The 24,182-nt window shown below is 49.6% G+C and overlaps 1 protein-coding gene and 1 long non-coding RNA gene across 3 annotated transcripts in view; both read right to left on the bottom strand.

Moving 5' to 3' along the window:
- The window catches only part of Vsig10 (V-set and immunoglobulin domain containing 10), a 36,532-nt gene extending 21,188 nt beyond the window's left edge, over positions 1-15,344 (bottom strand). The window contains exons 1-3 of one of the 2 annotated variants that reach the window (XR_001784682.2): positions 14,317-15,344; positions 10,240-10,320; positions 8,686-8,967 (exon numbers count right to left, since the gene is read on the bottom strand). Coding sequence is in view for 1 of the 2 variants with exons in the window: in NM_001033311.3 (NP_001028483.2) it covers positions 8,686-8,967; positions 10,240-10,320; positions 14,317-14,377 (424 nt within the window). In the remaining variant the exon portion in view is untranslated. The remainder of the gene's footprint in view (positions 1-8,685; positions 8,968-10,239; positions 10,321-14,316) is intronic. The other variant, NM_001033311.3, reaches the window with a different exon arrangement.
- A 2,328-nt stretch (positions 15,345-17,672) lies between these two features.
- Gm52828 lies at positions 17,673-20,181 on the bottom strand. Its single transcript, XR_003955988.1, has 3 exons — positions 20,068-20,181; positions 19,485-19,723; positions 17,673-19,032 (listed from the first exon to the last, which is right to left on the bottom strand). It is a non-coding gene; the product is annotated as a predicted gene, 52828 (long non-coding RNA).
- Between the last annotated feature and the right edge of the window lie 4,001 nt (positions 20,182-24,182).

Here is a 24,182-nt window from a genome sequence, read left to right as displayed (position 1 = left end):
GTACATATACCCCCCCCACACACACACACCTTCAAAATAAATCTTGCCAGACAAGGTAGTGCATGAGGCAGAGTCAGGCAGTTCTCTGTGAGCCAGCCTGGTCTACACAGGGAGTTCCAGGATAGCCAGGGCTACATAGTGAGACCAAAACAAAACAAACAAACAAAAAGAAGCAAGGGCAAGTGACACAGCTCAGCTCAACAGTTAAGAAAACTGGCTGCGGGCTGGAGAGATGGCTCAGCGGGTAAGAGCACCGACTGCTCTTCTGAAGGTCCTAGTTCAAATCCCAGCAACCACATGGTGGCTCACAACCACCCATAATGAGATCTGACGGCCTCTTCTGGAGTGTCTGAAGACAGCTACAGTGTACTTACACATAATAAATAAATAAATCTTAAAAAAAAAAAAAAAAAAAAAGAACACTGGCTGCTCTTCCAAAAGACCTGTGTTGGATTCCCAGCCCACACATGGTAGCTCACAACTGTAACTGTAATTTCAGAGGATCTGATGCCCTTTTCTGACCTCCACACAGAACACCTATACACATAAAATAAGTAACAAATAAATGCTTTCTATATACATATGTACACACACACACAAGCCTTGCCAAGAGGCTAGAGTCATGGCTCAGCGGTTATGAGCACTGGCTGCTCTTGCAGATGACCCAGGTTCCACCTCAGGCATCCACACAGTGGCTCACAACACGGCTTCACTCCACCTCCAGGGATCTGACACCCTTTTCCAGCCTCCACAGGTGAGCGTGCACATGCACACTCGCACACACATGCACACACACGAACACACAAGCACACATGCACACACTGCACTTCCGAGAGAAAAGCATGTAGGCATAGGAAAAGAAGTAACACTCTGGGCCTGAGCCTGATCCCCCTGACCTCCTATGGAGGCCCCAGAAGGACCTAAAGGGAGATGCTATCAGAAGCCCTATCTACCATGCCCCAAACCTGTTATCATGGCTCACTGAGCCTCAACCCGCTGGACAATGTGCCTATGGAATGTCCACATTCCTTAGAGATCCTGGAACTCTCACAGGGCAGACCAGACCCCACTGAAAACTTAGGCCTTTCCAACTGGGCTGGCCTGGGGCCCTTTCCCTCATGTGGTTCCTGTCTTTCTACTCCCTGGACCTGCTGAGCTCCTGGGAGTTGTCCTGGACTATCTGTGAATCTGAGGGTGGCCTTGCAACCTGCCCACAACTCCCTCCTCCCCCGGCACACCATGCTGAGAGACAGAAAAATGATCACTCCAGGCCTGACTTTGAACTCCAGCTGTGTGGCTAAGGTTGACCTACTTATCCTTGTTTAGCCTCAGTTTCTCCCTCTGTGAAATGGGAGTGATGACAAGTCTCCTCCAAAAGGGCCACTGAGCCCTCCAGGTGCCAAGTGAGTTTAGATGATGGGGCACTCTGAATGGTACCTGGTGTGCCAGAAGCTCTCTACAAAAGGTCGGACCCCATCCTAGTTCACCTTCTGAACTTCTCTTAGTGTTTCTCAGGAGTGGGAATGAAACAGAGGGCCTCACGCATGTTGCATAGAAAGCACCCTACCAATGAGCTACACCTCACCGAGCCCTGAACTTTTTTGACCCCCAAAATGCCCTGCGTGGTACTATCCAGTGCATCCAAGATCTAAGTTCCATTTGGTAAAAGAAACGCCATCTCCCCGGTGGAGAAGCATCTCAGAGGTGTGGCGTGTGCTTAGTGGGCACAAGGAACTGGGTTCAGAGACGAGCACCCCAAACCAGAGGAGACGGGAAGAGGGAGGAGGGAGGGGGAGAGGAGAAATGGGAGGAGAAAAGGAGAGAGAAGAGGAGAGGAGAAGGAAAGAAAGAGGAGGTGGTGGAAGAAGAGGATGAGGAAGAGGAGGAAGAGGAGGGGGAGGGGAAAGGCTGGAGAGGAGGAAAAAGGATGCGGAGGGAGAGGAGGGGAAGAGGAGGAGGTAGAGTTAGAGGGGGAGAAAGAAGAGTAAGAGGGAGAGGAGGAGGGGAAGAAGAAAGAATGAGGAGGGAGAGGAAGGAAAGGAGGAGGAAGAGGAGGAAGGGAAGAAGAGGAAAAGGGGGAGGAGGAAGGGGAAGAAGAGGAGGAAGAAGAGGTAGAGGAGGAAGGGGAAGAAGAGAAGGAGGAAGAGGGAGAGGAGGAAGAAGAGGAAAAGGGGGAGGAGGAAGGGGAAGAAGAGGAGGAGGGACAGGAGAAGAAAGGATGAGGAGGGAGAGGAGAGGAAGGAAAGAAGGAGGGAGGGGAGGAAGGGAAGAAGAGGAAAAGGGGGAGGAGGAAGGGGAAGAAGAGGAAGGGGAAGAAGAGAAGGAGGAAGAGGGAGAGGAGGAAGGAGAGGAAGAGGAGAAGGAAGAGGCAGAGGAAGAAGAGGCAGAGGAAGAGGAAGAGAAGCATGAAAAGAGGGAGAGAGAACCTTTCATCCCAGCACTTGAAAGGCAGGTGGATCTCTGCCACACCAAGACCAGTTTAGTGTACATACAGAGTTGTAGGCCAACCAGGACTACATAGTAAGACCCTGCTCAAAACAAACAAACAAACAAACAAACAAACAAAACAAAACAAACAGGTATTTAAAAAGGAAGTGGAAGAAAAGAAAGTTATCTACATCATGACTTTGTCAATTACACTACACGAATGGGCACCCCCAATGCTGCACACATTAGGGTGCTCTCCCGGGCCCCCTAGCCTCAGAGAAGCTCTCTTTTAGAAACAGCCCAGGAAGGTCGAAGCTTCAGGAAAGGGATTCATTTACCGCTGTGAAGTTTAGTCCAGAAATAGGTCAGTGGGGGGAAAAAAGTGATTTGTGGGATGCAAAGATTTTCCTTTGCAGCCCTTCAATTAAAATACCTTGTTTCCCTAAGCCTAAGTAGCCCAGGCTAGCCTCAAAGTTGAGCTACTCCAGCTTCAATCTCCCAAGTGCTGGAATTACAGATGTGCTTCTACCAGGCCAGGACATCTTTGTCAGATGGATCTTTGGGAACTATACTTCGAAACGCCCCTGGGGTTTCGGGAAGACTTAGGTGGTGGCCTAGGAGGTGCCCAAATTGCCCCCAGGCCCTCCCCCATTCAGCTGGCTAGTCATTCAGGTATGTGGCTCAACAGGTCCTAGGGTGTGTCTTCTATTGGCATCCTGCCAGCTACACAGGGTTCAGTTGGAGTACTGGCAGCCCACACCTGAGCTGGCCAAGGTAATGTGACTCAGGTCACATACCTCGGGTCTCCCGGGTCCTGATGGCCTGACCTGGATGGTGTGAAGGCAGCTAAGAAGCAGAGTTTGCTGCTGAGAAGTGTCGGAAAGAAGGTAGGCAGGAGGATTATAAAGAAAAAAAACCAGGACGGGTGATGGCTTAGCAGGTAAAGACACCAGCCATGCAGACCTCAAAACCAGAAGTCCAGAGCTGAAGAGATGGCTCAGAGGTTAAGAGCACTGACTGCTCTTCTGAAGGTCCTGAGTTCAAATCCCAGCAACCACATGGTGGCTCACAACCACCGGTAATGACATCTGACGCCCTCTTCTGTTGTGTCTGAAGACAGCTACAGTGTACTTACATATAATAAATAAGTAAATCTTTAAAAAAAGTAGTTATAAAAAAACCGAAGTCCAGTTCTCAGAATTCTTCTAATAGCTGGATGTGGCAGGGTGAGTCTCCCAACACTCCGACAGTAAGTAGTCAGATGGGAGGCAGAAACAAGAGAACCCCTGGGAACCAAAAGGCTAGCCTGTGCTGCACAGTGCACCTGGACAAATGAGAAACCCTGCCCACCTTGAAGAAGTTGAAAAAGAATTCCCGAGAGCTGTCTTCTGGACTCTGACAGGCAAGTACTTACTCTCCCCAGCATAATAATATATAAATAAAATTTTAGAAGGTAGACAAGAGGGCTCAGCAGGTACACCAAGCCTGATGACCTGAGTTTGATACCCACGGAGTGGAAGGAGGGCAATGCCTCCCACAAGCTGTCCTCTGACCTCCCCACGGGCACCATACGCGCACACACATTAAATTAAAAAAACAAAAACATGTAAAAATGTTTTAAAATAAAAAGTCGGAACTGGGGAGACAGCTGGGAGTTAAAGGTGCTTGCGGCTCTTGCACAGGACCCGGGTTCTGTTCCCAGCACCCATGACAAAAGGCTCACAAATGCCTGTAAGTCCAGCTCCACGGACCTGATGCCCTCTCCAGTTTCCAGAGACATCCGTGCATTTGTGGCACGCACACACGCAGACACATAAATAAAAATCAATCTTGTGTGCTTTGACACAGGGTCTTACTTGGTGTGGCTGGACGGTGGTCCACCCCCAACCCTTGTGTAGTCCTGGCTGCCCCAGAACTCACTACACAGACCAGGCTGGCTTCACACTCAGCCCTCTTCCTCCTGTCTCTGCCTCCCAAGTGCTGTGATTAGAGCTGTACACCACCAAAGCAGGTTAAAATAGTATTTTTTAAAAATTCTAAAAAAAAAAAAATATCAAATTGAAACCCCCAATGAACCTTCTGCAGGGTTCATTGCTCCAAGGTCATGGATCATCTGAAGCCCTGGGCGGGGTCTCTGTTATATGGAGCCTGTCTTCTTGACCCTCTGGGGGTTTTCACTCCACCCAGGAGGTGCCTCAGACAGAGCACGGCCCCATCTGAAAGGCTCAGGTCCAGGGGACTTCAGATCTCAGGATGCAAACATCATTCTCACCAGCTGAGACCCTGTGTGCTGAAACCCGGACCTCTATTCTGCTTTGAAGTTTTGGGTTGAACCAGGGCCTAGTAAGTTGCAGTCCACCACTAAGCCACACCCCCCACCCTTACGCAGTACATCTGTTGTTGCTTGTATAGGTTTTCTCAGATAGCCCAGGCTGGCCCCAAACTAGCATCCTAGCCAAGGATGACCTTGAATTTCTAATCCTGCCGCTTCCTCCTCCCAGGCACCACACCCAAGCTCCTTAAATTCTACTTTCACTGGTGTGCCAATTGGTTTTCATCCCAGGCACCCTGGTATGAAATTTAAATCCAGAGCCCAGTCTCTCCCTTCTGCTTATTCTAAGCACCCAGGTGTGCCTCAAAGCCAAGTTAACAAAACTTTGCGCACCAAGTGCCTCAACTTCCAATGGGGTCAATGATCCCCCCTCCCCTCCATGTGCCCACTGCCCCCTTCTCTCCAGGAACCTGTACCATGAAGCTACGTTGACACTCGCCAATGAGTCAGGCTCAGTTAACAGAGGAGCATGGATCTTCCCTGAAACACCCATTGCCAGAGGTTCACAGAAGACAGCTACATGGGATGCTAGGCGCACAGGAGCATGCCCGAACCCTAGCCCCAGCTGATGGCCAAGGGGCTTCAGATACAAGCCTGCTTCAGCATGGCCCTCTTAGCAATCCAGACTGGTGTAACCATAGCAACTGCCTGAGAAAACTGTACGCATGCTGAGCCTTGCCCAGGTGTCTTGAGGTCTGACTGGGTTTTTCTCTGGGCTGGTTTTTAGAATCCTCATTTGGCTCGAAGACTTAGCTTCCAAACATTTAAGAGACGTGCAGGAAGCACTGAGAAGAAACTGCAAGAAACATCAAGGCTGCCGGGAGGTGATGGCACACACCTTTAATCCCAACACTTGGGAGGCAGAGGCAGGCAGATTGGTGAGTTCGAGGCCAGCCTGGTCTACAGAGTGAGTTCCAGGACAGCCAGGGCTACACAGAGAAATCCTGTCTCAAGAAAACCAAAACATCAAGGCTGCAGGACTAGTTAACACCAGAGCCACCTTCACGGGCTCTCCAACCTTACCATGGGCAAGCTGGTCCACCCCATACCAAACCTGGAATGTGGGCCAGAGGATATTTAGACGCTTAGGAACAGAGTTCACGAAATTCTAAGGCAACCATGGCCCTACTCTATCTTGCCTTTGTTTTAATGTTTGCTTGCTTTTACTTTACGTATATGGTGTTTTCCCCACGTGTATGTATGGGTACCACGAGCATGCCAAGTACATTCATTATCTGGTCACCCGGAACTGCAATTATAAGATGGTTGTGAGCCACCATGGAGGGAGGGGCTGGGAACCCGACCTGAGCCCTCTACAAAGAGCGGCCGGGTGCTCTTGACTGCCAATTCATCTTTCCAGTCCCATTATTTTTTATTTTTTAAAGATTTATTCTATTTATTTTACGAATGTATGAGTAGACTGTTGCTGTCTTCAGACACACCAGAAAAAGGCATTGGATCCCATTACAGATGGTTGTGAGCCACCATGTGGTTGTTGGGAACTGAACTCAGGACCTCTGGAAGAGCAGTTGGTGCTCCTAACCACTGAGCCATCTCTCCAGCCCTATTTTTTATTTTTTTTAAAGACAGGGTCTGGCTGGGTGGAGGTGGTACATGCCTTTAATCCCAGCACTTGGGAGGTACAGGAAGGCAGGTCTCTAAGTTCGAGGCCAGCCTAGTTTATAGAGTGAGTTCCAGGATAGCGAGGGGTACACAGAGAAACTCTCTCTCTCTCTCTCTCTCTCTCTCTCTCTCTCTCTCTCTCTCTCTCACACACACACACACACACACACACACACACACACTCAGAGCGTGGGGTGCATGGGGGTATCTCAAGGCTGGGGAAGACCAGGCTTCAATTCCCAGCACCTGCATGGCAGCTCACAACTGTCTATAACTTACATCTCAAAAGGATCTGGGACCCTGGCATAAATATACATGCAGGCAAAACATCAATGCACATAAAGATAATCTTTTGAAAAATTAAATCTAAAAAAAAAGGGGCTGGGCAGTGGTGGTGCACGACTTTAATCCCAGCACTTGGGAGACAGAGGCAGGCGATCTCTGAGTTGGAGGCCAGCCTGGTGTACAAAGTGAGTTCCAGGACAGCCAGGGCTACACAGAGAAACCCTGTCGAAAAACAAACAAACAAACAAACAAAAAGGGTCTCATATGTAGCCCAGGCTAGCCATGTCTTCCCTAGGTAAGGAATCTAATCCTACCCTCTAATTCCTGGGTGCTGGGAGAACAGGTGTGCACCACCACACTCAGCTCTGGCTCTGCCGTGGTTCTGGGGATGAACCCAGAACTTCACACCACCCAGCCTGGTGGACACAGCTGGACACAGGCCTCTGTGGCACGAGTCTTGGATGACCAAGGTCACTCACAGATAAGAACCTATATAGCCTGGAAAAGGGGATTTTTTTCCCTCCCTAGTTCCCAAGGCCACATTAGAGCATTCATAAACTGCGACCACGTGACCGAGTTATCTATTTACATGAAAAGATAAAGACAAAGTCCTATTGAACACCCACGTGGAAACTGGGAAAGAGGACTCATTCATGCCTGTGACCCAAGTCCTGGGGAGGCAGGAGGATTGCTGTGAAGGACTCTGTTGTCACTGTGCTTTGCTTTATGGATTTCTGCAATGGGTGTCTCAAGTAGCACAGGCTGGCCTCAAATTTGCTATGTTGCCAAGGGTGACCTTGAACTCATGGCTGTCCCACCTCTCTCTCTAGAGCGCCAGGATATCACCCCAACTATGTTCATTTCTCTTCTCTTTCCTTCTTTCTTCTGCTTTTGGATGAAAGATCAAAAGCCATGTGGTCTTGCTCTGGCTAAGTAAACCCCCTACTCCTAAACTATAGCCAGCGTGGGGGTTGGGGGGATCTTGTCTCATAAAAGAATGGGCTGGCTGGCTGGGAAGCCTGTGCCTTTAATCCCAGCACCCAAGAGAGAGAGGCAGGCATATCTGTGAATACAAGGCCAGTCTGATCTACATACAGACCCTCTCTAGATCTTCCACTTCTTAAAAAAGGGAGGGACCGATAAAGCAGAGAGGAAGGGAGCAGGAAAAGACCAGGATACACCGCGGCTGGTGGGACCTTGAGATGCATTTTTCCCACGGGAATCCAGTCACCAGTCCACTGTACCAGTTTCCCTTATCAGCGCATGGGATGCAGCAAAACTCCACCGTGACCCAGAACTTCAGATGATAAAACCAAATGCTGAGAAAACAACAGCCAATGGGGCCAAGACCAGAGCCAGGTGTGTAGCCCTGAGGACTTACTACTGACAATAGGCAGCACCAGCACCCCCCCCCCCCCCAGGAACGTGATACCATCAACTTACAACACCCTCTCACACTCCATGAGCAAAATGAGGCCAAGTCTCCCTCAGAGCCATGGTCGTCCTTAATGGTGACTGATGAGCAAGTAGGGGGCGACCGGGGGAGGGGGGTGGGGTGGGGGGGTGCGACCTCTGTAGCTCAGGAAGGTCTAGGAGGCAAGATCCCCTGGGGACTCTGCTGCAGATGAGCAGAGGTACCTGCCTCGGGTTTTCACGGAGAAACTGCACCAACCACAGGCCCACATTTCCCAGAGAAGGCCTTCCCACAGTCCCGAATGCATCGGATGTATGTATGGAGCACAAGGTGTTGTTTGATTTCAGGGACACTTGTGTGTTTGTCGGCAGGTGTTCGAGCATGTGTGAGGACACCTTTTTTCTTTTCTTTTTTCTTTCTTTCTTTCTTTCTTTTTTATTTTTATTTTTTTTATTTTTTGAGACAGGGTCTGTGTAGCCCAGGCTGGCCTCCAACTTGCCCAGACCGAAATCATCTGTCACTAAAGCCCACACTCCTGACAGTGACCTCTTCCACAGGCTCTCGCCGTCACCTCCCCAAGCCTTTCCCCACCAGTCTCACTTACTGGCCACCCGAAGACGCACAGGGAACCAGTGGGTCTCATTCAGAACCTCCTGGCAGGTGTAGTTGCCGTCATCCTCTAGTCTCAGTGCCTCAATACGCAGGGCACCTGCATCCTCTAGAGAGAAACGGGGAGCAGCCGGAGGGAGGCTGGAATTGAAGGAGACCAGGAAGGCGGGCTCAGAGTCATTCCTGTACCAGGTCACCAGGCCCCTGGATCCCGACGCGCTGCCACAGCGTAGAGTAACGTTGTCGTGGACTTCGCCGATAGCCACAGCCTCTAAGTCTGGAAAGGGAAGGTCGGGCTGTCAACTCATTTTTTTGGTTGATGGGCAACAACCCTTTGAGAACAGTAAGACTTTACTTTCTAATAGCAATGTCATGTGCGTGCGTGCGTGCATCAGAGTCTCAAGCAGCCCAGAGTAGCCTTGAACTCCCCTCATAGCATGTGCTACCTCCCAAACACTGGAATCACAGCTGTGCCACCCCGCCCAGTTTATACACTGCTGGGCACTGGAATCACAGGCTGTGCCACCCCGCCCAGTTTATACACTGCTGGGCATTGAACCCAGAGCCTCCAAGTGCTCTAACAGTGAACAAAATCCCCAACTATTTTATCAAACATTTTAAATAGTAGTGATATGGTTTGAATGTTAAGTATCCCCCATGGGTTCCCGTGTCGTCCCCACTCTCCCCCCCCCCACCTCCCAACCCCTGCTGGTGTCACTGTTTGGGAAGGTTAGGAGCTGGGGCTTTGCTGGAGGAAGTGAGTCACTGGAGACAGGCTCTGAGGTTACGGAGCCTGGACATACTTCCGGTTCTCTCTCTGCTTCCGGATGGATGCACTGAGAGGGGCTAGCCTCAGAATCTCACGGCTAGCCTTCTCATGCTGCACCCCTTGGGAACTGTGAGCCAAAACAAACCATCCTAATTCTTTAAGTTGATTTTGTCCATCACAGCAACAGAAATGGTCACACACACACACACACACACACACACACACACACACACAGCAGAAGCGCCGCATCATCCAATGGCTCCTTTGAATCCTCCGCAGTCCATGAGGACAGGCACAGCTCCAACTGCTGGGCAAGGATGATCCCCGCATGGGGCAGAGCCAGGGTTCTCAGAGGTCCCAGATGCAAGTGCCCTAGATCAGTCTTTGGTCAGACCATCCTGTGAGGGCCCAGGCAAGATCAGCAGAGCGCCTATCCAATCACCCCAACAGTATTGAGCAGTAAGCATTACCCTCTCTCTTCAGGTGGCCGTCTGTCACGCCACAATATTAAGCAGCAAACTTGTTCGGGGTGGGGGATCAGATCTTGGTGTCCATCCCCTGGGGATTAATCACTTTGGGGCGCTCCAGGCAGGAATGGGTTGACAACATATACTGTGCAAACACTGGGGAGGCAAGTCCCCTGCTGGGCTCTGGGGATCTGCTGGTGGCCAATGAGAGAACCAACTCATCCAGTTTCCAGGCTGGTGGGAAAACAGGCACAAAACTGGTATGGAGGATAGAGGTGAGGAACAAGGGGACAGGAAGGGCTCCCAAGCTTACCTGGATGTATGCCAGGCAAGACCTCAGAGTTGGGCCGGACAGACAAGTTGGCACGGGATGGGTTCAGAAGAAGCTGGAGTCCTAGGCAGAAGGAGAGAGCCAAGTCAAACACCTAGACCAAAGCCAGCTGTGGTGACATCCATGTGGAATCCTAGCCCTTAGGGAAGAGGTGGGAGATCAGGTGTTGGGGGGCAGGCTACAAAATAATCCCCTGCATGGGGGAGGGGGGCGTGGGGGTGGGGCAGAGGGCATTTCCAACACCTGCTCAAGACGGATGGGCAAACGACAGCTGACCAGGGGTTGGTTAGTAGGTAACAAGAAACACACACACTCTGTTTATCCTGAAAAGCACAATATTCCAGAACTTTCCACAATCGACACCCAATTCTATAGAGGCCACGGGGACAGGGATTTGGGCACAAACCAGTAGGCTGATAAAATGTCCTGGAAGTAATTAACAGGGTAGATGCTATGCAACCGTAGCATTGCACACAAGTGCAGGTCAGATTACAACTTTCAAGAGTTGGGTCTCTCTTTCCACCAATGGGGGAATGGAGGAGGATGACCAGGGACAGAACTCGCGTTATCCAGGTCAACAGCAAGCTCCTCTGCCCACTGAGCCATGTCACTGGCCCAACAGAGTGGCTTTCATTTGTTTTGTCTTAGAATTCACTATGACAGGGTCTGAAGCCGACAAAGCTGGCCTTGAACTTATTGCACAGCTAAAGATAACCACTAAAACTCAGGTTCTTTTGCATCTACTTTCCCAGTGCCAAGACGATGGGTGTGGACCACCACCACGCCTGGTTTTATGGGGTTTTGGGGACCCAGAGCAAGCCTTCTACCAACGGAACTACATCCCCAGCCCAAGGGTAGAGTTTATGGTATGTAGATTATATCTCAATAAAATTGTTATAAGCAAAAAGAAACTGCCACCTGCCTCTTGGTGACCTTTCCAAGGAGTATCTGAGCCACAGGGTTCCTCCGGTGATAAGAAAAGGCTCCTTGGGCAGGGTCACAACAAGTCCTAAGTCTGCCCATTCTAGTCACACTACTTCCAAAAGGCTTTCAAAGCCAGAAACCACGGGGGTTGGGGGTGGGGGTGCATAAGCCAGTATCTATAAGGTAGAGAACCCTCTAATGCTAATGGATTCAAATAACATTAAACACTTAAAAGTGATCATTTAAAAGTCCGCCACAGGGGCTGGCGAGATGGCTCAGCGGTTAAGAGCACCGACTGCTCTTCTGAAGGTCCTGAGTTCAAATCCCAGCAACCACATGGTGGCTCACAACCATCCGTAATGAGATCTGATGCCCTCTTCTGGTGTGTCTGAGGACAGCTACAGTGTACTTACATATAACAATAAATAAATCTTAAAAAAAAAAAAAAGTCCGCCACAGCCGAATCTGGTGCCACACGGATGCATTCCCAGAAACTGGAAGGCAGAGGCAGGAAGATGAAGTTCAAAGCCGGCTTGGGCTATGAAGACAGACCCTTATTCCAAAGGGAGGATGGGAGGAAGTAGGTGTGGGGGTAGAGGGTTGAGGAAGGTTCATTTTCAAATTATTACCTACCAATGCTGGTTCTCAGCTGGCAACCAAGGAAAAGATGAACTGCAGTGTTACAGCTGCATGGAGCATCCTTCAGACTAGCACAGCTGCCCCTTCCTAACCCCCTGGCCTGGAATAACCTTCCTGCAACTGTAACCTTGAAAACTGAGCTAATACAGGCTCTGAAGAAGGCAATGACCTGGCTAATCTCCTCCTGGCTCTGCCCACATCATTGCTTCTAACTATTGAAGCTGAATATGGCCTTAGGTCATCTAGTCAGGGGTGCAGCGGAAGCCAATCAGCCTTGGAGAATGGTTATCAATTGGTGATGTCTGTCATGGACAAGGAGAGGGTGGCCCCGAAGATATGCCAATTCCAATACACACTGGTCCAATACGTGCCACATCAGGCTCCATGTGTTTCCTTAGTGATGTGGGATAGTCACTGTCTCGAGTGCATTGGGTCAGAAGGATTTACTTGGATCTGAGACACTGGACAGGGCGAGACAATATAGCCTAGCAACAGGGTCAAGGTGTTTGCCACCAAACCTGATCCCTGGAACCCACACGGTGGGAAGAGAGAACCCCCAGAGATGTCATTGAGCGCCACACACACCATGGTACATACATACACCACACACAGAGATAAGTTGAAATGTAATTTTAAAAAATTAAACACAGAGTACCATTTGTGCCAGCTTGACACCCTTGTCCAGGGGACCCTTTGTTGTGGCCCCAACCTTAGAGTCACATTATGCAATATGGAAGAGATACACACTCTCAGGGAGAGGGGAAAGGGAGGAGAGACAATGTGGTGCACCTCATGCGGCTTGAGCGTTCCTCTACCAGGCTACATCTCCAGCCCTGCGATGACCAATCTTGATGCTATCTGTCCTCATTTACATGGCTTGGTAATCCCCAGACAGGAATCTCTTCCCAGTAACTCCCCCCAAGCACAGCCCGGAGCACACAACCAGGTGACAAGCTGAAGCACGGATGACAATGTAGTTGAGTCAGAAGAAAAGACACCTGTCCCACCTTTCCACTTGAAAAATGAGAGTGACATATGAATGTCCAGCAATGCCCCTGGGCACCTAGCACACAGGGAAAGCAGACCTGGAGATCTGGGCCTCAAAATGACTGAACAGAAAGTCAGGGCTGGTGGCTCAGGCTTAGAGCCCCAGCAGCAGGGAAGCTGGGGTGACAGTGTGAGACTATGACTCAAGCAAGGAACCAGGACTTCTGGAGGGAGCTTTCCAACACTCTAAAAGCAAGTTCATCTAGCACTCTCTTACTTATACTCAAGCTCATTCAGGCTCCAGCAAACTGAGAACACAGGGGAAGAAGACCGAAAGTGACCCCTTAACTCCCAACCAATGGCTTACAACAGAAGGGTCACTAAGTCGAATGCCAAGCAAGGCGGTCAGGTACCATTCTTTGACTGGAGTTGGTGGTGTGGCTAAGAGCCGAGGACTGCCTGGGACACGTGCATCATCAGCAAGAAATTTTTAAAATCCATGGCCCAAAAAGACCGGGGGGATAACACAGCAAGAAAAAAGTGGAACAAATTTGGGGTCACATGTCCCACATAACACAGGCCACGGCCCAGTCTCTAGTGGGACAGCCTGTGTTGTCAAACTTTCAAATGTTTTCCTCCCACATAGTCAAGCAAACCTAGGTTACGGGAAATGGTACTGATTTTTACACGTAAACAAGTTATAAAAGCAAAATAGCTAAGTGAATTCGAAGCGCATAATAGTTAAGAACTATTGCCCCTTGCTGCCAGGGAGCTCAGAGATGACTGAAAAGCTTACTTCCTAAACGTACAAGGCTAGCAGGTGGGTGGGGTGGGTTTGGAAATTACCCACACCTCCTGGGTTTGTTTTCCCCCACCCCAACCCCATATCGAAATGTTCCTACACTGTAGGAATTCGCGAGCGAGTTAAACTCAAACATCCTTTTCTAATCTATATGTTTTGCTAAGCACACTCCCCCCCCCGCACGCGCGCGCGCGCGCCTCTTCCCACCCCCCAACCCAAACCCCCTCGCGCGGTACTTTTCTGCAACAACGCTAGGTAGATGAGCTACAATAAGACCATTCGCCACCTATATCTCGTAGCGGGGGGGGGCGGGGGTGGGGGGGGTAATCTTTGGTCAAGTCTGAAATGACTTCAAAAGAAAAAGTAAGAGGAGAAGAGAAAAGGAATGGAAGAGGAAAAAGGCGCGGCTTGGAACGCACGGGTCGGCTCAGGTAAACTCACTCCGGGAGGGCGTAAGGAAGCAACTCCGTAATTTACAGGTGTAAGGCCGGGTCAATCTGGGAAGCGGGGAGACAGTGAGATGGACACAAATGGAAGCTTACAGCGAGGTGCGCCGATGCGGCGGGCAAAGCCAGAACACGGAGTTAACAACGAAAAGGGAAGGGGTGGGGGATCGCTTTCCCCTCCACGTGCCCCTCGGTGGGTCCTGCCGCACGTTTATTGCGGGGGCTTTAGGGTCCCCGGGTTGGGGGTGGCAAGTCCCTTACCTGCGGAGCCCTGGCGGGCCAGCAGCGCCCCGAGGCACAGCAGGACGCGGAGTCCGGCCATGGCTCCAGAGATCTACTCCTGGGAAAGCGCGCAGCTCGGGGTGCACGGGGCTCCTAGGACTCCCCGGCCAGCGGCGAGGGGCTCCCCGGCTAGGATGCTCCCGCCGAACCCCGACGATCGCCTCTGGGGCACGCGCCCCGCCCCTGCGCCCAGCCCGCCCGACTGGCGGAAAACAACAGCCGCTGGCCCCCTCCCGCCTCTCCGGCAACTTCCTCCACCTTGACCGGGAGGAGGGCCTTGTGCGACGATCTCAGTCCCGCGGGGCCTGGGAGGTAGCGGCCGTGAGCGCTGGCCCGCCGCTGCGGGACGCACTCCCCGGCCTTGCACTGAGCGCGGGCTGCCGGGCACCCGGCTACGTCCCAGCCCTGCGGCTCTATCGCGCTTGTCATCTGGGTTCTCCGGTGCAGGGGCGGGCCACAGCGCCGCCATCGCTCAGAGCCCAGGGAAAGATGATCCCGCGACCGTCCGGCCAAAAGCAACCACGAGACTCGGGTTCTCGAATGAACTTGGGTCGAGACCACACGAGAAGAGCGAGTTTCGTTTTCAGGTGCTCCCACAGCAGACCCTCTTGGTCTCCCCAACCCCCATCCTGGCAGAGCCCCGGAGCGCCACATTTCCGGGCTCAGCTTTCTGGCATCCCGATTCTGTGTCCTGGTGGACACCGCCACAGCTGGGCCCTCGGGAGGATCTGCCCTTGAAAGGGCTCAGAGAGAAAACTTCGTGTTCAAAACAAGGATGTAGTCATCGCTGTGGAATCTTCACTGTGGGCTCTGGGAGGTGGGCGTCCCTCGGCTCAAGTTCTCCGAGTCTTTTTGTGAGTTTATAAAATATTGGGACGGCTAAGGATGACATTCAGGGGTATAGCGCCTGAGCCCAGCCCTGGATTCTATCTCCAGCACCGCCAAACCAAAGTAAAATATGGAGAAAAGGCTAAAATGGAAATTGGAAAAAAAAAAAAAAAAAAAAAAAGAAATCACAGAAAACCTCACTGTCCTAAGGTAAGGTTTCCTAGAGAGAACTGCCTTGATTCCATAAACACGAGGGAGTTTATTCGGATCGAGCCCTGCCTCCTTAGGGCCACGCACCTAGTTGTCACCTAGGCTATATTAAATAAATGAATGTGCATGGTAGTTTGACACAGCATTTGACTCAGTCTTCTACCTTTGAGGCAGTCCTCCTGCCTCAACTTTCCACATGCTGGGATCAGAGGTACAACCATGCCACTCTGGCTATCTTAAGTTAGTTGGTTTTGATGATACTTGAGCGCTCCAGACCAACTTTCTAGTCCTAAGTCAACAAGCTGATCGTAGAAAGCATCGTGGCTAAGACTCTGGAATGTTCTGGAACCTTGATGGTGCACAGAGAGGGAAATTTCATGGAGCAGGCCCAGGGCACTTGCTGAGTTAACCACAGAGTTCCTGCAACCCTTAGACCAGAGACACCATTCAGTCCCTTTTTACTCAGCTGGAGTTGCCAAGATGAGTTTGTTATAGGGAAAACCAGGACTAGATTCTGCTTAATCCAACCCCAGGTCCACATCTGTGACCATATTCCAATGTTGTCACATTTTCCAGGACCACTAAGGCCAAGGGGACATAGGTCTGTACGTTTGAGCATCACACAGAGGAAACCACCCGTTTGGAAACACCAATGCCCTGGGAAGTACCAGGAAGACTGGCTGAGCAAATGGGGCTTCCCATGGTAAGGCAGGTCATCAGTAAGAGACTACCACGGGAGGTTGCTGTAAGGATGGAGTACTTTGGCTTACTCCAAACTAAGCAAACCTTTTCATAGACACTGAGCATTGTCGTAGAAATCTCTCATTTGAGCCAGGCCCCTAAATCCCATAATCAAATATGGACTTGAACTGTGGGGGGCTGGAAAGATGACTTGGCTACTGAGAGTGCTCAGTGCTCTTGCAGAGACTGTAAGTTTGTTGCCAGCCCCCACAGGCAGCTCCCAACTGCCAGTCGCTCCAGCTCCAGGGGATCCAGCACACACTTCTGTTCTCCCAGGGCACCTTCATGTGCATGGGTGTAGGAACACACTCATGTACATAAGTAAAAACAGAATAAAGGGTTTTTTAAGTACGAGCTGTGGGGCAGATACATATCTGCCTAGGCTATTAAACATGGCTAATCTTGTCTGGTTTGTTTTTTCCACCAATCAGTGAATTAAAAGGCAGAGGGGAAAAAAAAATCACACAGAAGGCAGAAAAAGAGAAAAGTAGCCCAGACAAAACAGAGCAAGGCACAGAGAGAGTCTTCACAGAGCAGAGATGGCGGTGATGGTGGTGGGGTTCCGTGACTCTGATGTCAATTTTTTTTAAGATTTATTTATTATATGTAAGTACACTGTAGCTATCTTCAGACACACCAGGAGAGGGCATCAGATCTCATTAAAGATGGTTGTGAGCCACCATGTGGTTGCTGGGATTTGAACTCAGGACCTCCGGAAAAGCTGTTCTCTGAACCGCTGAGCCCTCTCTCCAGCCCTGGCTCTGAAGTCTTAACTTCTTGGGAAGGGCAAACCTAATTTTGGAATGATTAGCTTAGACAAAGAAAGGGGAGCAAATAGGTCCACAGCTTCAGGTAAACAGGTTCTGGACTCTGCTTGAACACATCTGACCAGTTGTAACAGTTTCCTCCAAGATTGAGACATTTCGTTCTTAATGAAAGCTCTTTAAGCAGGAAGTTAAAACAATGCAAAATAGCTTCCGGAAGTGTCTGAAACTGAGCAGATTCACTAGGCCCCCTCCCCTCCAGAGTAAGAAAAACCAAACTGCAAAAAGAAAACTCAGATAAGCCGAGCTTTAAAGAAGACTCGAGACCAGACCAGCTAGCTGGGAGAAGCAGAAATCTCTGTGCTTCCTGGAAAGAGTTCAGACCAGCTGAGGCACCCAGGGAAGGACTCTCTCCGATCCGTTGAGCTGCCTGCCGGCTGTGGCAGTGTGTTTCAGGTTCCCAGCTTTTTGAGCTGTCACCCATGCTGGGGTGGTATCTTAGTCAGGGTTTCTATTCCCACCCAAAACATCATGACCAAGAAGCAAGGTGGGGAGGAAAGGGTTTATTCAGCTTACACTTCCACATTGCTGTTCATCACCAAAGGAAGTCAGGAGGTGGATTAGCTGGGCAGTGGTGGCGCACGCCTTTAATCCCAGTACTTGGGAGGCAGAGGCAGGCAGATTTCTGAGTATGAGGCCAGCCTGGTCTACAGAGTGAGTTCCAGGACAGCCAGGGCTATACAGAGAAACCCTGTCTCAAAACACCCCCCCCCCCAAAAAAAAAAACCCCACCAAATCTATTAGCAGCCCCTTTCCCTGTCTGTCTGCCTGGTGGTGGTGGACTAGCTCCAGGTCACTCTCATGGTCAGTCCTTGGCTAACCAGAGGGATGGATGACTTCTTTCTCACTTTCCAGAGGATTCCAAGAGGCTCCATTATAGGAGAAGTAGAAGAGTCACAATTTTGATTCCACATCTCAGACTGCCACATTGTTTCTGTTTGTTTCTTGTGTTTGCTGGGGATGGCTGCCAGGGACTCTTGCGTGCTGGGCAGATGCTCTGTTCCTGAAGCCATTTCCCTAGCTGGAGGTGCCACCATGAGGGGAGCCGGGTAGGAAAGAATTGACTAAGGTTCTGGCCAGCTGCTTCATGGGGGTTGCCTCTTCAGTCTGAGTCTTTGACAACAGTCAGGCAAGTCACCTTTGTGCCAATTATTTCTGCCCCACTCACTCCCCCTGTCCCTAGAGGTGACTCTTGAGAGAGTCTTAGTAACCTAGAGATGTCCCTCGAGGCTTTGAGGACCAGCCTGGGTGGAAACCTGCTACTGCTGCTGCTGCTTCTGCCGCCCCTGCCTGGGTTGTGGAGAAACAAATAAGGCAGATAAACAGGCAAACATCCAAGAAGAGGGACTGTGGGGTGAGGCGGAAAAGAGAGTTGTCAGACGAGGTTGTTCATAACCGGAGCCCAGCCTCTCTGGAGCACAGGCTAAGATGGTGAAGTTCTGTGGCTCCAAGACCCATGAGATTTGGAAAGAAGACCCATATGGATTTGGAAAGAAGACCCACGCTCCCACAAAGTGAAATTGCCCCTCTCAGAGGAAACAGAAAGATGGCCACCTGCTTCCCAAGGAAACAGACACAACCCCCCCAACCCCCCAGAGGCTGATGGGAGGTGAATGAGCCAGGTACCCTAACAGGTGAGAGCAGCCAAGCAGGTTTTGGGAGATAATAAAGTAACATAGTCACCATGCTGAGCCCAAGGCTGGAAAGGTTCTTTGTCTGGATGAGATAACTCCGAGGAGGGAGGGAGGGAGAAGGAGGATGGGAGGGAGAGAGAGAGAGAGAACCAGCAAGCGGGACACATCCCTGCTCCCTGCTCTCTCCAGTCCTTTAAATAGATTTCACTTATTCGCAAATACCTCTGGCCCGGGCGGTTGTTATTTCCCTATGAATTGAGGCAAGGCAGCTTGACCAGTGTCTTAATTTGTGGAGGCAGAAGGAACAAAAGGGCTGGGGTGTGTAGCTCAGTTCAGCGTTAGAGCACTTGCTAGCATTGTTTAGTAGCCTCCTGTCCTTAGGACTGGAGTGAGCTGTCCTGGGCAGTAGCCCCAGCCATGAAGAGATGCTTGGCCCCAGTCTGACTGTTCAGCTCCACCTGCAGAAACAAGATGTGTTATCTGGCAAACAGCCCAAGCTGTTCCCAGTCAAATCACACACAAAAAGAGAGCTGTAACTTCCTGGTATGCGAACAGGTCCCCCCCAACCTCTGTAAATACACTCAGCTTTAGTCCCAGGGAAAGGTTGAGGCCCCTTGCTGTTCCAGTAAAGTGTTCTGAGGCTCTGAACGGAGTCTGTCGGCCTCTCTGCCGGGTTTTCTTACTTCTGGTGTTAACAGATTTTTTTTTTTTTTGGTTTTTCGAGACAGGGTTTCTCTGTATAGCCCTGGCTGTCCTGGAACAGATTTTCTTATGTCCTTCGACAGAGAGCGTTCCTTTCCCAGTCCCGTTCTGTCCCGCCCCCACCCCTCTTCCCGGCCCAGTCCCACAACCCCAGACCCTGGTTTCTGGCATGGACACCTAAGCTCAATATAAAAGCCACCAATCTGACCTGACACCTCAGGTCCTTTGTGGCCTCTGCCTCCATGGGTACTGTAAGCCTACGGACAGATCTTCAGGCCCTGGGGCTTTATCGGTGCTGTGTAAACCCAGCTTGGCCAGTCCTCTCTTCCCTGTCCTCTCCATCCATCTTCCTCAATCCCTTCTTCTGACCTCTTCCTCCCAGACTCTCTGATCTCCAAGCTGAGAGTCCGTTCACAGTTTGATCGCTGCCACCCACGCGTCAGAATTCTGCAGGACAAGGTATTCAACCATCCATCAGGGTCTGACTCAGAGGTGCCCTGACAGGACTCCTGGATGCGTCAGGAGCTTGTCCTCTGGATCACAAAGCCTTAGAGGTTTGGGGAACCTCCTACGTTTAATTGTGCGGACTCTGCTGAATCTTATGAGCATGGGATAGCCCCGGTCCCCCCTCCCACCCTCAACACTTGGGTTCATTTCCTTCTTTCCCTAAATCCTGGGGAATGCCTCAGGCTGCAGGGTAAGACATTCCACTAGACCTGCCTGTTGTTTCAAATTTAAACCAAATTGTTTAAACGGGCTCTAAAGCTCTGTCTTAGCAAGCTCCGACCCACCAAACGCATCCAATTATCCACTCCAATCTGTCCGCATTACTCCCTCGATGTTGGCCACTGTTTGCCCCAATTGGGAATGTTTGACTTTCTCGCAGACCTAGACAACTTTCATAAATGAACGAGCAAATGGCTGGAGGCCCCGCCCACACGTAAACTTTGCCCCGCCCAAGCTCATTTTAACTCGTTTCCTCCCCGCCAGCCACTCAGCTTCCACTTACAACCGGGTCCTAATGCCCACTGTTTCTCCTGGGTCTCCTAGACGGTGCCCCCCCCCCCCCCAGGGTGGTATTTTTGTTTGGGGGGCATTTTTACCTTAAGCCTTTAGTCTGGCTTTTGTTTCCGCCCCACCAAGCCTGCATTTTCTTGCTTTTATTTCTATTTATCAGCTACTTATTAGGCTTTTCAGGTTGTCTTCATCCATCTACAGAACACACAAACTGCTTATGGAGATGTAGATCACTGAGTTCAGTCCGTGTCTTTGGGTGTTGATAATACTGGAAAGTTGTCACTAGCTATTTAACTTCGCCGCAAAGCATGCTCTGGAAATGGGATTTGGCCTGCCTACTTCAGACCCAAGCATGTTATTTCAAAGTTTCCCCAAGGCCACCTTCCTAGATCAAGGTGGCTCCCTGACTCTGTGACAGAGAAAGAAAACAACAAAACACCCCAGGAAAAAAGACATCATGGTCTCTTGAGAACCGGTAAGAGGTGAGCTATTCCCAATAGAAGCTTCTCTTGTTTACTTCATAAGATGTACGTATTAAAGCCAGCTGATAGGATGCTCAGATAGGAAAAGGATAAAAGAGACCCTTTGTATAAAATCTCTTAATGCACAACAACACAGTTTTAACGGAACCCTCTCCAAAATTTTAGATGATGTTCATATAAATTTAGTAATGATTATAAAAAAAAAAAAACTCGGGCTGGTGAGATGGCTCAGTGGGTAAGAGCACCCGACTGCTCTTCCGAAGGTCTGGAGTTCAAATCCCAGCAACCACATGGTGGCTCACAACCATCCGTAACGAGATCTGGCGCCCTCTTCTGGAGTGTCTGAAGACAGCTACAGTGTACTTACATATAATAAATAAATAAATCTTTAAAAAAAAAAAAAAAAACTCTACCTGCTACATAACTTATAAAGGCTGTTTTATGTTTTGTGTAAGGTCTGCCTGGAAACTTACAAGGCCTAATGGTTTTACAGTATGTAAATTAAAATTAAAAGAGATAATTATTAATTTATCGTGTCGTTCTCTGTGACCTCCTTTTATTAAGGTGGTATCGTAGTGTCTCCTGAATTGAACACTTGCCATCTTCAGAACTCGAGCTAGACCTGCTTAAAATAACTGCAGCTGGCCTTGTTAAATGTTAATATTCCCCCAAGAAAAGGGGAGAGAGGTAAGGTCATGGGACCTTCACCAGAGTATCCAGTCCCAGCTCCCGGCTGGGTCTGTGCAATAGGCCCTCATTATATGAACTCTCACGGTTTTCTAAGTGTTCAGGCTAAAGACTAAAACTGGAGAGGTGGCCTCCCAATATGACAAGAAGAAAGCTGTTACATATATCGAGTTAAGGCTTCAGAAAGATACACACACACACACACATATTGAATAAAGGCCCCAGCTATTGCCTGACAACTTCCTGTAGGAAATTTTATTACTACAAATGATTAGTTTGTTACTTTTGTATACCACTCTCTCTTTATGGATAGCTGTCACTGTTTGTTTTGAGGCAGTGTTTCATGATGTAGCCTGGAACTTGCTTTGGTCACAAGGCTGGTATATAACTCAGAATTCTTCCTGCCTCTGCCTCTCAAGTAATGAGACTATAGACGCCACCATGCCCAGCTGGTGTGTGTGTGTTTGTGTGTATGTGTGTGTAATTACAAATGTCTAGTTCTCAGAATACTCCTACCTTCTTGGTTCTTGCCAACTTAAAACCTATAACCAAAAAAGTTAATAGTTGAAAGTCCATGTACAGGTAATCTTAATTTCCTACAACACGCCATATATAAAATTCCTAAGATTATAATGGTCTATTCATGTTAGCAAATTCTAACTTAAAGATGTAAGTCTAATCAGTTTATGTCTTTGCTAACTTTGTTAAACTTTAGCTATTTGGAAAAAAAATACACAATACTATGATGTTTATAAAAGTACACCATGAAAGGCTAGGGAGTGGTCTGGAGAGATGGCTCAGCGGTTAAGAGCACTGACTGCTCTTCCAGAGATCCTGAGTTCAATTTCAGCAACCACATGGTGGCTCACAACCATCTGGAATGGGATCCGATGCCCTGTTTCTGGCCTGTCTGAAGAGAGCCACAGTGTACTCACATACATTAAATAAATACATAAAAACCTAAAAATAAGAAAAATTAAAGCAAGTTAACTTTTAAAAAAAAGTTAATGGCAGGGCAGTGGTGGCACATGCCTTTAATCCCAAACTTGGGAGGCAGAGGCAGGCGGATTTCTGAGGTCTACAGAGTGAGTTCCAGGACAGCCAGGGCTACACAGAGAAACCCTGTCTCAAAAAACCAACAACAACAATAATAACAATAATATTCAAAAGTAGGTAGATCAGAAAAACCAGCTTATGGAAAATTAAAATCCCTGAGTAAAATTGGCTACACTTACAAGGCACTTGCATGGCAGGATGTCCCCAGATCCAAGTAGGACTCTCTCCATTGGATGGAACACAGCTCCACCAGAATAAATTGCGTGCTGCCCTCATGACAGATAAGGGTGCGTGGGAAAATAAGACCTTCAGAGGCCTGCCATTCCTGTCTCTGGTCAAACCCAAAAGGACCACCTCCTCATCTACAGGGAAGATGAATTCCTTCCTGCTCAGGTCTTACGTGACGGGGTGGATTCTCTTGCCCAGTGGAGGATCTCAGAGTTTGTACCCATATCCTAAATGTCTCAGACAGCGTCGAGGCAGATAGTAATCCCTCTGCACTCAATGTCTCTCCGGTTGGCATATGAGGATGCTGTAAACGGAGGAAGCTTGATCCTAAGCCACCAGGCTGGGGTGCGACCTGAGTGCTAGTTACCAATACCTTTTACCCTGGCTTTCCAATGTTCCTTTTAGCAAGAGCTGATTCCAGGGTCCACACCCTCACCACCAGCGTTCCCTGACTGAAGGAGGCTGCCAGGTGCTCTGTCACTGGACTCCCAGCTTTGGAAAGTTATTCTGGACACTGGAGTGGTGTCTTTGAGAATCTTGCTAGAGGATCCTATAAAAAAACCGACTCAGTAGGATCGGGCTTCTCTTTTAAATCGCCAGTTAGGGAGTTGACTTCAACTGAGTCCCTTTACAAAGCTTCCAGGTGCTTGTTCCTTATTCAGGAGTCCGATGTAACAAACTGCTAACCAGAGTTACCTTATCCTTCTCCAGAAACTCTGGTACTGGGTCTACCTAGCTGTACGATTCTATTTAACCTTATTAAGCAAAATGTATGTTAACTTTGTCTCAATGTTTCTCACAAGTTTGCACAGTTCTGTCTGGATCTTTGCCATCTGTTGAATTTGATTGTGACCCCAGGGGATGGCCCCTCCTCTGAGGTACTCTTAACTGCTGCTCTTTCTCTAGCGTCCCCTTTTGACACTTTGAAGAGAAATCTGCACCCTAAATCTCCCAAAAGCGGTTTGAGTGACCTCTGACGTGGAGAATCTAACTCCATCCAACGTCCCTCTTTGAACCACTCTGGACGTTGTTTCGGGACTCAGATCTATAAACCGTTAGCAGAGAGGCAGCCCCTCTGTCTCAGTAGCTCTCAAAAGCCTTAAGAGAATTTTGCGATCAGCTTAACAGCTTTCAGGACCAGGTCCAGTCTCCAGCTGCCACAGAGCTCCACAAGTAGATCTGAGTACTGCGAAGGATGGGATCTGTGCGCTTCTCCTCCAAAGATGCTGCTTCCACACCAACAAATCCTAACTGGTTTGCGATGGGGCCCCAAATCATAGGAACCAGAAAAAAATTCAACCACAAGCCTCCTCCTGTGTACTGGCATTTAGTCCCTCCCACTCTGACTCTGGCTTTAGTCCCCTCCCACTCCGGCTCCTGAACTGGATCAGTTCTTTCCTCCTAATTATCCACATACTCACATTTTATCCTGCCTT

The sequence above is a fragment of the Mus musculus genome, chromosome 5 (assembly GCF_000001635.26).
Source record: "Mus musculus strain C57BL/6J chromosome 5, GRCm38.p6 C57BL/6J".
NCBI classification, from domain to species: Eukaryota; Metazoa; Chordata; class Mammalia; order Rodentia; family Muridae; genus Mus; species Mus musculus.
Note: the sequence above shows the minus strand (reverse complement) of the source record. Positions and strands in the feature narration are given on the sequence as shown.